Genomic DNA, 13,885 nt, shown 5'->3' on the forward strand with positions numbered 1-13,885 from the left:
GGTCATGGCTGCCGTAGGCGTAGACGTGGAAGATGAGAGTATCCTGGCCTCGATTTTCAAAGACAGCTTTCCGGAGAACTGGAGCGCGAACCCGGATTTCGCGGCGTATTTGTCGCAGCTGAGCTCGTGCGGTGTGGAGGAGTTGAACCGGGAGCCCGAGCGTCTGGCGGAGGAGCGGGCGCAGATCCTGCAGCAGACCCGGGAACTGGCCTTCACCAACTACAAGACGTTCATCAGGACCGCGGACTGCACGCAGCACATCTACACCGACTTCAGCACGGTGAAAAACTGCCTCTCTAAACTACTGCACAAACTCCCCAGCTTCACCGAGAGATGCAGGTCAGTGCTTCGCGAAGAAACGATTGACGGACAGACAGGTTTTTACAACAAATTCACGTTTCGTCGGGGCTCCCCCTGTAAAAACAAATCTCCTTCCAGGGGGGTTAAAATATAGTTGTTGTTTTTTTGACAGGGTTCCTCTGGTAAAATTCGCACTCCAGGAGAAAAACATGTTAAAGTAACGTTAGCCCAATTCCGCGGGAAAACCGCAGACGGTAGTTTGATTTGATGTTGTACCGTTATTTGTTTTATTTTTATCTTGATGAATTCGTTTTCATTTATTTGTTAAATGCGTGAATTGACAACATTAGTTGTTATTATAACTTATTTTTATTCTTATTATTATTAATAAACCTTTAATTGATCATTAATTAATGTATTGCAAATTGCAGATGGATGTTTTGATTTTGATACAACGTTAGACAGATTTGTAACAGTGTGATAACTTTGAATTTATTCTTTATTTTATTATTTATTTCTTCAAAAAACATACATTTAAACCCAGTGCTTAAAAGATCATAATGTACTTTAAAATAGTCAGAAAATATACCCATGTTTGATCTGTTTTCATATTAATGTACACTGTTGTACAATTGTTTGGGATTGGTAAGATTTTATAAATAGTTTTGAAAAAACACTCCAGTGTTCAGCAAGACTGCATTTATTTGATCAATTTTACAGTAAAATTATGTAATATTATTACAATTTGAAGTAACTATTTTCTATTGTAATATATTTTAAAAATGGAATTAATTCCGGTGATGAAAAGCTGTATTTAAAAATGAGAGAAAAGGTCTCCAGTGAGTAAAAAAAAATGCATTTCAACATAATCCAAGCAAACACATTACAGTGCAGTATTCATTCTAAAACATGTTCAGAAATGCTGTAAGTAAGTGGTTTCTGTTTTGTCATTTCTTTGCAGAGGTTTTATTAAGGAGGCAGAGGAGATCAGCGTCAGCAGGCGTATGAACAGCCTGACACTGAATCGACACACGGAGATCTTGGAGATTCTGGAGATCCCTCAGCTGATGGACACGTGTGTGCGTAACGGATACTATGAGGAGGCGCTGGAGCTTGCTGCTTACGTGAAGAGACTGGAGAAAAAACATTCATCACTTCCTGTCATTCAGGTACTGTTCTGACCAGAAATTAGTTTTTCACTATTACCATAATACCATATTTTCTGTTCAATAAGTTGCAATACATTGTTGAAAGAAAAAATGGTATTGGTGAGTTAGTCAGATTTTAATTTTACAATCAGAAATAATGCAAAATACTGGTAATAATTAAAGTTACTCGAAACCTGTGTGAGTCTCTTTCTTCTGTTGAGCAAATTCTGAAGAATGTAACCCAAATAGTTGCCGGTGGCCATTGACTTCCACAGTTTGGAAAGAAATAACTGATTGGTTAACATTCTTCAAAATATTTTGTGTCCAACAGAAGAAAGAAAAACATCGCGATTTGGAACAAGGGCGAGTAAATTATCACAAAATTTACAAAATGTTCTGTTTCGGGTGAACTATCACTTAAACCTCTCTTCAGGACAGAAATTAAAATATTAATTATTTACATTCTTTATAAACATTTATAATTAAAGCCCAGCCTAAAAATTTAATAAATGGCACTTTACTCACATGTATGGAGGACCAAACCTGCAAAAAAATATTAAGTAATAACTGTAACAGTAGAAAAAAAAATCTAGTAAAAGGCTATAATAAAAAAAAAAAAAAAACATGATTAGTCATTCATTTTCCAGTTATTTATTTAAGTTGCTTTGGAATATACATTGCAGATGATGAATATAACAACCTAAATTCCAGAAGATGTGGTTACTTTTGTTGTGCCTTATTTTTGTAGGTGATAAGACTTATCTTTTTTTACAAGGTGGATGGTAAACATGTCTGAAAAACAACAAATATTTGATACTAAATAATATAATATTGTTTGTGTTTTTAGGGAATTGTGCATGAGGTTCGACTGTCTGCTCAGCTCATGCTGAACCAACTTCTTCAACAGCTGCGTAGTAACACACAGCTGCCGGTTTGCCTGCGCGTGATCGGATACTTGCGCAGAATGGATGTTTTCACTGAAGCCGAGCTGCGCGTAAAGTTCCTGCAAGCTCGTGGAAGTTGGCTGCGATCTGTTCTCGGTGCCATCCCAGATGATGACCCTTATTTCCACATTACCAAAACCATCGAAACCTGCCGCGTGCATCTCTTCGACATCATCACCCAGTATCGCGCCATATTTTCAGACGAGGATCCGTTGCTGTCACCTGGTGGTCAGGCGTTGAACGAGAGCGCCATCTTTCACGGCTGGGTGGTGCAGCAGGTGGCACAGTTTTTAGAGACCCTCGATCGGGACCTCCAGCGGGGCGTGGGAAGCCGCTTGGACTCTCTGCTCGGTCAGTGCATGTACTTCGGCCTTTCATTTAGCCGGGTCGGGGTGGATTTCCGTGGCCAACTCGCTCCCATATTTCAGCAGGTTGCCATGGACACATTCCGGAAGGCTATTCAGGAAGCGGTGGACAAGTTCCAAGAGGATATGAACTTGTACACGCTGACTTCTCTGCCGTCGGTACTTGGAAGCACCATTCCTCCAGCAGTCCCGAGCACCCAGCCGGGCGCACTGCAGCCCCCCATGAACTTGCTGGATTTCCCACCTCTAGCCTGCTTCCTCAATAACGTCCTGACAGCCTTCAATGACTTACGACTGTGCTGCCCTATCGGACTTGCACAAGATGTTAGCAGATGTGTTGAGGAAGCCCTTATTAAGGTCATTAATTACATAAATGTTAGAAATATATATACTACAGGTATTGTTTTTTTTTTTTTTCTTGTGACCATTGAGGCAATATGGAGGCCTGTTTCTGCCACTGAATAAAAAATATAACCCAGGGCTTGAATTTCGGTGCGGGAATGCGGGGATTGCGCATAATTTAAACCATTCCCGCAAGGTTAGCATTTATAGTGCGAGAAATTCCCGCACAAATATATTTGCTTCATCTCAGAGCAAATGATTAAAAAATAAATTCACAGATGCGTCTAGTCAAATTGTCTTTTATTTTCGAATTTAATTCCTCAATCAGCGCTGGACCGGCATTTTCTGTCTCAGCGCTGAGCTCATAGACAGTAAACGGCGGAGCCCTGGCTGCTGTAGACAGACCATGTTTCACGCTGTCAATGCAGCGGTCTGCGTTGCGCTGATCTTATTCACACTATCAAGTGTAGGTGCAGCATTCTAACATTTTGAGTCAAAATGAGCTGTTTGTGAAGAAATTATCCGCTTCCAAATTGTCGTTGTAATAACTAAACTGAAACATTAAAAAACATTTTGCTCTTTATGGTGTGCGAGTGATAGAGCGCGGCAGCAACGAACCAACTGATCAGCTTACAGCGTCACAACATTGAATGCTCGGTCGAACAGCTGATCATAGCTGTACAAGGGCGCCTTTATTATTTTTCATCTCCATAAATATATCTATAAATATATCTAGTAATAAAGTTAAGGCAAGGGCTAGAAATCAATTAATATTTTGCTGATCCTTCTTGTCATCATGGAGAGCGCAGTTGGTTGCATGGCAACGACAGACGCCACGAGAGTGCAAGCGCTTGTGGAAATGAGACTGCGGCGCGCGCGCCCGAGCTTTCCACTTGTTTGAGCATGTGACTGCGCGTTTCCCCTTGTTTTCTATTCATTATGGGCAGCATATTTCCCGCGCGCACAAACACGGCCACAGACAATTAATTGTTTGGTTAGCGTAGTAGTTTAAATATGGACCGTTGGCTGAAGCGAAAGACAAGTTCGGATGATGCAGATCACGATCCAAAGAAAAAAGTTTTCACTGAAATGGAGAAACTCATTCAGACAGCCATGGTCATACCAGTAGCGAGTGTGTAGTGTGAACGTGGATTCAGCACACAAAACAGGATCAAAACTAAATTCAGAAATTCACTGAATAATACAAGTCTCACAAATCTAATGATCATTTCAGGGCTTGGGCCTTCCCTTGAGCAGTTTGACTTCAACAGAGCCATCATCAAATGGACAGAAATGAAGATGAGGAGACAGTTGAGAAACTTAGAATAAGTCACATGAAAAAAGGAAATGGAAAAAAAAGACTGAAATAGAACTGAAATGTATGAAAGACATAAATACTTATAGTTTAAACTGAGTTCTTAATATCAATTTACGATATCAATATCAAAAGTAAAAAAAAAAAAAAGCAAAGAATTGAACTGAATAATATATAGCATAGGCCTAGTTTAAACAGAGGTCTTAATGTCAATTTGAAGAGCATGATGTATTTTGTATAAAGGTTTTTTTTTTTTTTTTTTTTTTTTTACTGATTTGAGAACTGGAAATGCACTTCATGCATACAAATCTGTAGATATTAATAAATGAACATGATTAAATTAGACCGATGCATCAAAAGTTATTCTCCCCCCCATAATCTTTAGATCCCCCCCATGTGACCCAAGTAACGGGGGAATTCCCCCCCAGTTTAAAAAACGAAATTCAGGCCCTGTAACCAGGTAATTGTGACTTTTTTTATCTCACAATTCTGACTTTTTTTTCTCAGATTTCTGGATTGCGTGAGATCAGCTAGCATTTGTGAGTTATAAAGTCAGAATTGTGAGATAAAAAGTCCTTGTTTAATTTTTTTATTTAGGGGGTTTGAAACAGGCTTCCATAATATTCCAATACCATTCCCCTGTGTTGTTATCGGTATAATTGTGATGTGGACTTCTATTTTCTCACATTCTAGAATTATATATATTTTTTTAAAGCTTTATTGTTTTCTTGGTGTGATTTTAATCTGTGAATTCAATCTGTGTAATTTAATCTTTTTCAAATAGTAGTGTAGATAGACTTAATTCAAATGAATGGCAATGAAAGGAAGAGATTTAGACAAATCCTTTTTTTCTTCCTTAAACAATAATTCTCCTGTTTTGACATATTCTGATGTTACAAAATGTTATTCTGTTCTTAGGTGACCAAGCTGATCCTGGTTTTCCATCGAGCCGAGGAATCTGCCTTCAGTAGCCGTGAACGGGAGTTATTTGTACAGTTCTGTAGTGCCTTTGCTGAAGACATGGTGCCTTTCTTGAACCGATGTTTACAAGTTCTCTTCCCTCCAGCCCAGCTTGCTCTCATGCTAGGTGAATATCCTCAGGATAACATTGACATTTTTGTCACATTGCAAAGATAAAACGGCACCACTTGCAGGTTTGTCTTGTATTTGTATTGTAGGCATCCCTCCAACCCAGGTTCATAAGTATGGTAGTCTTGGCTGCATCGATGTGAACACAGTCCTGGAGCCGCTGGAGTTTGTTCTGCCCCAGAAGAAGCCTGTGACCTCTGTCCTGGATCTCTGCACTGATCTGAGCAGCCTGACCACAGCTGAAGCAGATCCCTCGACTGTAGTCAAACCTGTAACACTTGAAGAAGAAAACCCTGTCTCTGAACACCAAGAGCCTGTGTCAGCATCTGATCCTCATCAGAACATTTCTGCTGAAGCAGTCAGTACAGATCTAAACCACCCGAGCCTAGAGACTGAAATGAGCTTTGATCAACAGGACTTCTCGAAATAAAAAGCACTACATGCAGTGTGCATTTTTAGGAGTTTTAAACAATTAAGATTTGTTTTTATAGAAAAATAACCATCTGGACAAACTTTTACCAGGGCTTGGCTTCCATTTTTATTTGCAACTTAATTTTTTTTGGTTGTTAATGTATGATGAAATTCAAAATGGTATAATATATTTAAGTGTGGGAAAGATTATGTCTTTGACTCACGTTTTCCATGAATTACAATGGTCCCAAAAAGGATTGGGACACTTGTCACCCTTAAAATGTCTGAATGTTTTTGAATTAGATATTATATGCCACTCGAGTTTATATCTTGTTAAAATAATAATAATAAGATGGAACTTTTAAGCAAAACATTTTACAAAAATATGGTGACATGATATACTGTTCAAAATGAAAAGAAAATCAATGTTCTGTTTGAGGTTAGAGGAACATATTCATAGTTAATGTGATGACCTAAACCTGTGGTTTCTTTGCTAGAACACCTGAATGAATTTGAGAACTTGAGACTTCACATGCATTTAAAAATCACGGGCGATTAGTTGGTGAAATGTCACTGAAAAACAAAAAATGTAGTTTTGAGAAAAGCTTGCTCTTCCTTCTTCTACAGACACAGTTTATCTAATGCACAGACATTAAACCATCAACTTGTTCCAAAGCTCTGCAAGTTTCTTTATTCTTTTGAACACAAGAATGAAGAATGTTGGGAACCAAACCAAGTAGCCTTTGAAGTCTTGTGTTTTCCCCACACTATTGAATATACTCAATGGCGACCGCCAACTGTTTGTTTACCAAGATTCTTTAAAATATATTCTTTTGTGTTCAACAGAAGAGACAAAACCACAGAGGTTTGGAACAACTTGAAGGTGAGTAAATTATTTTTATTTTTTAGTTGAAAGATCTCTAAGTTTGACTAACGCATTCATATACCTTTGTGGCCTCTCTATGTATTTTTAATTTGATTACATATTCGATCTGTTGTATGTTATTTGTTTGCACATATTTTCTAGGGGTGCTTTGTGGGAAATATTTTCTTAAAATTGATAAAGAATATTGGCCTGTTCTTTTTGATATTCATCAGAATGAATAAAAAGTGTTCTGTTTTTCCAACAAAAATAGATGACTTTCCATTGAATAGCAGATCGTCTTTGCAAAGTATCATTATTTTATGTACACCAAAAAAGCAAGTTATTAAAACTTGGCACAAAAATAAGATTTCCATTTTACAATTCCAACTAGTATGAGGGTAGAATTAAGAAAATATTCTGTAACAAGAGTTAAACCTAAAGTCAAGAGAAAGATGAAATAGATTTATTAGGATAAATCACCACTAACATTTTATTTCAATCAGGAATTCAGTGTTTCAAGCTTCCAGAACAGAATCACTTCTTAACAAACTTCTTGCGTGCTGCGTTAGGATTTGTTCGTCGTCTTCCTCCTCCAGTCTGAGCGTCCCGCAGCTGTAAGCCGGCTGACCTGCTGTAGATATCGTGCTCGGAGAACGGAGAGCTGCCGGCCAGGTAATCTGGGTCAAACACATCAGTCTTCTGACGAGCCTTTTTAGACAATCTCTGCTGGGGGAAACGCTGATCGTCCACCAAGTGTGGGTTGTCAGCGTGTTTTCCTCCTTGTGGCAAAGGCAAAGAGTACTGCAGAGGACAAGAGAAGAAGCAAGTCATAAGTACATGATCACTAACATTGATTTATATGATACTACCCATGCAAAGCATTCCAAATACATAACCACATTTCTAATGCATTTATATAACTTTACATTAACTGTTACAACATCCAAAACATTACTCACTCTCTTTCCCTTTGGATTGAGTGCTTTGGGATTCCTGGAAAAATGCATCTGCATGCTGCCGTCCTCTTTAATGCTGACAGCAACCTTCTTCAAGGTGTCGTTTCCACAATGTGGACAGAAAGATTTGTTCATGTTTGTTGTTGTCCTGAAAATATGAAAAATGTATTACAGTGACAAAGTTACACACATCACATGATGTTCTTATTATTTTTCGTGGTGGATCCGTCACTTACTTAAAGCAGGCATGACAGCGCAGAATGTAACTCCTAGTGTTTTTAATAAGCATCCCATTAACAGACAGCACATGCAGTCCAATCTGAATCAGAACATTCTGTCAGGAAAACAAGAAGACATTAGGTTTTTGTAAGGGAATGGACATAATTGACCACACTTGCTTAATGTGCATGATTATAGAAATATTCTAGCATTCCATCACTTGCTCACCAATGGATCAGTGAATGGGTGCCGTCAGAATGAGTCCAAACAGCTTATTAAAACATGACAATAATCCACTCCAGTCCATCAGTTAACATCTTGTGAAGTGAAAAGCTGCATATTTGTAAGAAACAAATCTGTCAAGACTTTTTTTAATTCAAACCATTGCTCCCGTCTTAAATATGATTTCATAATGCATAATAATGCTTCATCCATTGAAAAAGTCCATCCTCTGTTCTCTCATCAAAAGAAAGTGTTTGTTTCAGATTTCACTCCTGATTCCAATGTAATGACTTTGTCAGCACAGAAAGCAATATAATTGATTACGGACTCAAATTTTAGCTGTTAAGAATGTCTTAATGATAGATTTGTTTCTCACAAACATGCATCTTTTCACTTCACGAGCTATTAACTGTTGGACTGGAGTGTTGAGGATTATTGTGATGTTTGTGTGGACTCTCATTCTGACGGCACCCATTCACTGCAGAGGATCCACTGGTGAGCAAGTGATGGAATGCAACATATCTCCAAATCTGTTCTGATGAAACAAACTCATCTACATCTCGGATTACCGGAGTACATTTTCAAAAGTTCAGCACACAATAAGACGACTAATTTTCATAACTTTTTCTGTTGATGTAAACAAGGTTCGATATAATATAATAAAATATATTATAAATACATGTTTTAAATGATTATTTCCAATATGTCTAATCAATGACAAGTACCTGCATGGCAAAGTCAGTGGTCACGCAGCCCACTCTGACATCTGCTGTCGGTTCCCAGTTACCAGCATCCATCTGGACTTGCTTTATGTTGCTGGGAGTAATCCACCCTCCACCATCAACACCTTCCTCCTCCTCCTCCTCCTCATCGCTGCTTTCTTCTTCTTCATCATGTTGGTCTCCACTTGTGCCATCTTGTTCTTCAGATTCAGCCAGGTCAACGGACTCTAGTTTCTCTGTGACTCTGATGGCGTCTGCTGCCTAGAGAGAAGGAGAATATGATTTATTCTGGTCTAAAGTGACTGTGGCAGCGGTTTGGATGTTGTCGGATTCCTCACCAGCAGGTCCAGAAGGTCAGTCTCAATGCTGGGCAGAGGATTCCTCCAAAACTGAAAGGTGTTGAATTGTGAAGTATCAGAGTCTTGTGGCTCGTTTGTTGTAGATGCGATTCGGGCAGCTGTGCTTTGTTTACCTGAAGACTTTTTTTGGGGAAAAAAGATGAAATTAATAGAGGCCTTCAAGGTACATCTGCATTATCATTACACATTATCTGCTGTCTATGCATTTTGTCCTTTTCTATAAAAACATCCGTGTCAAACTGGAAAAAGCCTTGGAAATTCATTTTAATAACATTACTCACTTTCTTTTAAGGTGTCCTTGTTACAGTCTAATTATACATTTAAGTACTGAGTAATATTAATTAACTACATGCACTTACTATATAGTTAGGATTAGGGTTACTTGCATGTAATTATGCATAATTCCTTGTTATTAAAATAGTAAGTACATGTAACATCTCTAACAAGGACACCTTCAAAATAAACTGTTACCCATTACTCAAATACAATGCTTGCATTTGCAAGTAATGTCTTACTTTTGATGGAAAATGGAAACCTGCCATGCCAACAGGAGTCTCCGGATGTCTTTGTGTACTTAATATTTGGACCTGAAACACAAAGAGAAAGGAGTGTTGAAATCTAGAACAGGTGTGAATGAATGTGAACTCAGATCTGAATTCACGAATCAATCATCAGTACCTTTTTCTCAGGTTCTTTCTTCAAATGCTCAGTTCCCACATTCTCTGTTTCCAGCTGATAAGTCAGAGCCAGGACCTTGATGTCTGTTGCTGAGAGACTGGGATAGTCTCCGGTCTTTTTAGCAAATTCTGTAACTGTGTTTCAAAGTAAATCAAAATTTATATGCATAAATCACCACCCATAACACACTTACAGCATTCAAATAAAGACATTTAATATAACAAGCATTAGTCATAGTATAAGTTATTACCAAATCGTACGTGCTCTGGAAACGGTTCTTTGAAATTGAGCTTGTATGGCAAAAAAGCCAGATTCCTTTTTGTCTGTTTATCCCGAATTTCATCAACAACATCCTTCAAGGTATAAATATTCTTTCCAATTTCCTAAAAGTAAAACAAACATGTCAAAACATATACAATGTCCGGTATTTATACACACGCACATATATATATATTATATATATATATATATATATATAATGCTGTTTAAAAATTTGTGATCAGTAAGATTGTTAATGTGTTTTAAAGAAGTCTCTTTATTAATTTAACTAAAATAAAAACAGTGATATTGTAAATAGTATTACCATTTAAAATAATGGTCTTCTATTTTAATATACTTTATTACTTACTTTAATATAATTTATTTCTGTGATGCAAAGGAGATTTTTCATCATTTCTCCAGTCTTCAGCATCACACGATCCTTCAGATATCTTTCTAATATGCTGATTTATTATCAGTTGTGCTCACTAATACAGTTTTGGAACCTGTGATATAGATATATATATATATATATATATATATATATATATATATATATATATATATATATATATTGGTCACTTTTTATCAATTCAACACATTCTTGCTGAATAAAAATAAATGAATATAAATATATATTACAGGCCCCAAAATTTTTTACGGTTGTGTATATTTTTACCAAAGATTTCTATTTTGAATAAATGCTGCTCTTTTAAACTTTTTATTCTTAAGAGAATCCTGAAAAAAGTATCACAGGTTCCAAAAAATATTAAGCAGAAAACTGTTTCCAACATTGATAATAAATCAGCATATTAGAGGGATTTCTGAAGGATGTGACACTGAAGACTGGAGTAATGATGCTGGATACAGCTTTTGTGCTTTTGTAAAATTATATTTTAAAGTACAATAAAATAGAAAACAAATACATATAATTTAGATGTAAATACATATTGGAAGTCTTCCATAATTGTCATCATTCTCCATGGTGAATGAACTGACGCACCATGGTAAAATACAAGTTTACCCAATGACGCACTTTGCAAAAACAAGGTAGTCCCATGATATTTTTGATACTGTGTCGCATTTATGCAATCAAGTACACCATAACCGTGGCTAACCTAGATATGATATATCTATTATTTACTCTAACTCCAGTAACTTGGTCACAGCACCGCAGTGCAGCACACGTGTCATCTCTGTAACATGTAGTGCGTCACAGTCCTTAAAACTGACATTTCTGGACAGCAGTGATAAAGATTTGAAAAAGAGGTCAATGTCATCAATAATAACTCACTTGCAAAGGTGCCATTTTGATGAAAGCGCCAGCATCTGCCACAACATGATCCACCACGGTCGCGACCATCTTGCCACTGCCAGTAGATAGAAGACGAGGCTGACTCCAGCTCTTTATTCGCCAGCTCCTTATTCGCCGAACTATCCATTCCACCTTAAAAATGTCTAGTGGTTGTTAATCCTTCCCTGTCAGTGCTATTGGTTGTATTTTTTAAAGGGACAGTTGCTCAAAACTGGCTTGCTTCAGACAGCAGTTAACAATGAACGGTAAAAATATAAAGTTATGTAAAAATGTATTGTATGTTTCAATACATAATGCACGTGACTTGCGAATGCAAGTTCTTTTTTTTATTTAAACGCCATGCCTTACTCAATGTCTTTTTCAACATACCCTGTATGAATAAAACAAGATAATATTGTTTGCAGCTCTTATGTAATCTTTATTAAAATGTATCCATTACTGTAAAAGATTAAATAAACATACATTATTTAACTGTCACACAAAATCTTGTATTACTGCAATTTCTGATGTGCTGTTGAAGAAACGTGCCCTACTCAACTGTATTCCGACAAAGCATATTGGGCATGTCATTTTTTTATTTCAAAGGTTCTCAAAAAAAGGATTACCTACAGGGCAAGAGTAATTCACTCTCTAACGAAATCCTTTATTAGACCATCTTCTGATTTTTTATTATGGAAATATAACCCAGACAAAAAATGCCCTCCAAAGCATCTGTATTTGACGAAAAAGCATATTGGGCATGTCATAATTTTTTTTTTGAAAGGTTCTCAAACAAATGAGCATGTAGAGGGCAAGAGTAATTCACTCTCTAACGAAATCCTGCATTAGAACATTTTCTGATGTTTTATTATGGAAATATGACCCAGAGAAAATGCTCTCAATAGCGAATTTATGGGCCGAAAAAGCATATTAGGCATGGCATCATTTTCTTGTTTCAAAGGTTCTCAAAAAAAGGAGCATGTAGAGGGCAAGAGTAATTCACTCTCTAACGAGATCCTGCATTAGAACATTTTCTGATGTTTTATTATAGAAATATGACCCAGAGAAAATGCCCTCAAAAGCAACTTTATAGGCCGAAAAAGCATATTTGGCATGTCATCATTTTTGTGTTTCAAAGGTTCTCAAAAAAGGAGCATGTAGAGGGCAAGAGTAATTCACTCTCTAACGAGATCCTGCATTAGAACATTTTCTGATGTTTTATTATGGAAATATGACCCAGAGAAAAGGCCCTCAAAAGCAACTTCATGGGCGAAAAAGCATATTTGGCATGTCATAATTTTTTTGTTTCAAAGGTTCTCAAAAAAAAGGAGCACGTAGAGGGCAAGAGTAATTCACTCTCTAATGAGATCCTGCATTAGAACATTTTCTGATGTTTTATTACGGAAATATGAAAGCATATTGGGCATGTCATAATTTTCTTGTTTCAAAGGTTCTCAAGAAAAGGAGCACGTAGAGGGCAAGAGTAATTCACTCTCTAATGAGATCCTGCATTAGAACATTTTCTGATGTTTTATTACGAAAATATGACACAGAGAAAATGCTCTCAATAGCAACTTTATGGCCGAAAAAGCATATTGGGCATGTCATAATTTTCTTGTTTCAAAGGTTCTCAAAAAAAGGAGCACGTAGAGGGCAAGAGTAATTCACTCTCTAATGAAATCCTGCATTAGACCATCTTCAGATGTTTTATTATGGAAATATAACCCAGAGAATATGACCTCCAAGGCATCTGTATATGCCAAAAAAGCATAATTGGCATGTCATTATTTTTGTGTTTTAAAGGTTCTCAAAAAAGGGACCATGTAAAGGGAAAGAGTAATTCACTCTCTAATGAAATCCTACATTAGACGATTTTCTGATGTTTTATTACGAAAATATGACACAGAGAAAATGCTCTCAATAGCAACTTTATGGCCGAAAAAGCATATTGGGCATGACAACATTTTCTTGTTTCAAAGGTTCTCAAAAAAGGAGCATGTAAAGGGAAAGAGTAATTCACTCTCTAATGAAATCCTACATTAGACGATTTTCTGATGTTTTATTACGAAAATATGACACAGAGAAAATGCTCTCAATAGCAACTTTATGGCCGAAAAAGCATATTGGGCATGACAACATTTTCTTGTTTCAAAGGTTCTCAAAAAAGGAGCATGTAGAGGGCAAGAGTAATTCACTCTCTAATGAAATCCTACATTAGACGATTTTCTGATGTTTTATTACGAAAATATGACACAGAGAAAATGCTCTCAATAGCAACTTTATGGCCGAAAAAGCATATTGGGCATGACAACATTTTCTTGTTTCAAAGGTTCTCAAAAAAGGAGCATGTAGAGGGCAAGAGTAATTCACTCTCTAACGAGATCCTGCATTAGAACAT

The 13,885-nt window shown here is 36.9% G+C and overlaps 2 protein-coding genes across 2 annotated transcripts; one reads left to right on the top strand and one right to left on the bottom strand.

Annotated features, from left to right (window-relative positions):
* Positions 1-4: 4 nt before the first annotated feature.
* LOC127934218 (conserved oligomeric Golgi complex subunit 8) lies at positions 5-6,994 on the top strand. The gene is made up of 5 exons (XM_052531455.1): positions 5-339; positions 1,262-1,469; positions 2,296-3,114; positions 5,333-5,501; positions 5,593-6,994. Exons 1-5 carry the CDS (start codon positions 5-7, stop codon positions 5,931-5,933), a joined length of 1,872 nt encoding a protein of 623 aa, XP_052387415.1. The 3' UTR covers positions 5,934-6,994.
* Positions 6,995-7,227: 233 nt separating this feature from the next.
* LOC127934219 (RNA-binding protein NOB1) lies at positions 7,228-11,635 on the bottom strand. Its single transcript, XM_052531456.1, has 9 exons — positions 11,488-11,635; positions 10,186-10,318; positions 9,936-10,069; positions 9,773-9,844; positions 9,237-9,377; positions 8,902-9,159; positions 7,972-8,069; positions 7,739-7,883; positions 7,228-7,580 (listed from the first exon to the last, which is right to left on the bottom strand). The coding sequence occupies exons 1-9, from the start codon at positions 11,554-11,556 to the stop codon at positions 7,314-7,316; spliced, it is 1,317 nt and encodes a 438-aa protein (XP_052387416.1). The 5' UTR covers positions 11,557-11,635; the 3' UTR covers positions 7,228-7,313.
* Between the last annotated feature and the right edge of the window lie 2,250 nt (positions 11,636-13,885).

The sequence above is a fragment of the Carassius gibelio genome, chromosome A18 (assembly GCF_023724105.1).
Source record: "Carassius gibelio isolate Cgi1373 ecotype wild population from Czech Republic chromosome A18, carGib1.2-hapl.c, whole genome shotgun sequence".
In the NCBI taxonomy this organism is placed as follows: domain Eukaryota; kingdom Metazoa; phylum Chordata; class Actinopteri; order Cypriniformes; family Cyprinidae; genus Carassius; species Carassius gibelio.

Bases quoted from the DNA above. Each gene is read 5' to 3' on its own strand.
- LOC127934219 (XM_052531456.1), bottom strand. From the start codon at position 11,556: ATGGTCGCGACCGTGGTGGATCATGTTGTGGCAGATGCTGGCGCTTTC. The intron at 10,319-11,487 runs GTGAGTTATTAT...TTTTACTTTTAG, and splicing joins TCAAAATGGCACCTTTGCAA to GAAATTGGAAAGAATATTTA. The intron at 9,845-9,935 runs GTACTGATGATT...TTTGTGTTTCAG, and splicing joins AGAAAGAACCTGAGAAAAAG to GTCCAAATATTAAGTACACA.
- LOC127934218 (XM_052531455.1), top strand. From the start codon at position 5: ATGGCTGCCGTAGGCGTAGACGTGGAAGATGAGAGTATCCTGGCCTCG. The intron at 1,470-2,295 runs GTACTGTTCTGA...TTGTGTTTTTAG, and splicing joins CATCACTTCCTGTCATTCAG to GGAATTGTGCATGAGGTTCG. The intron at 5,502-5,592 runs GTGAATATCCTC...TTTGTATTGTAG, and splicing joins CCAGCTTGCTCTCATGCTAG to GCATCCCTCCAACCCAGGTT.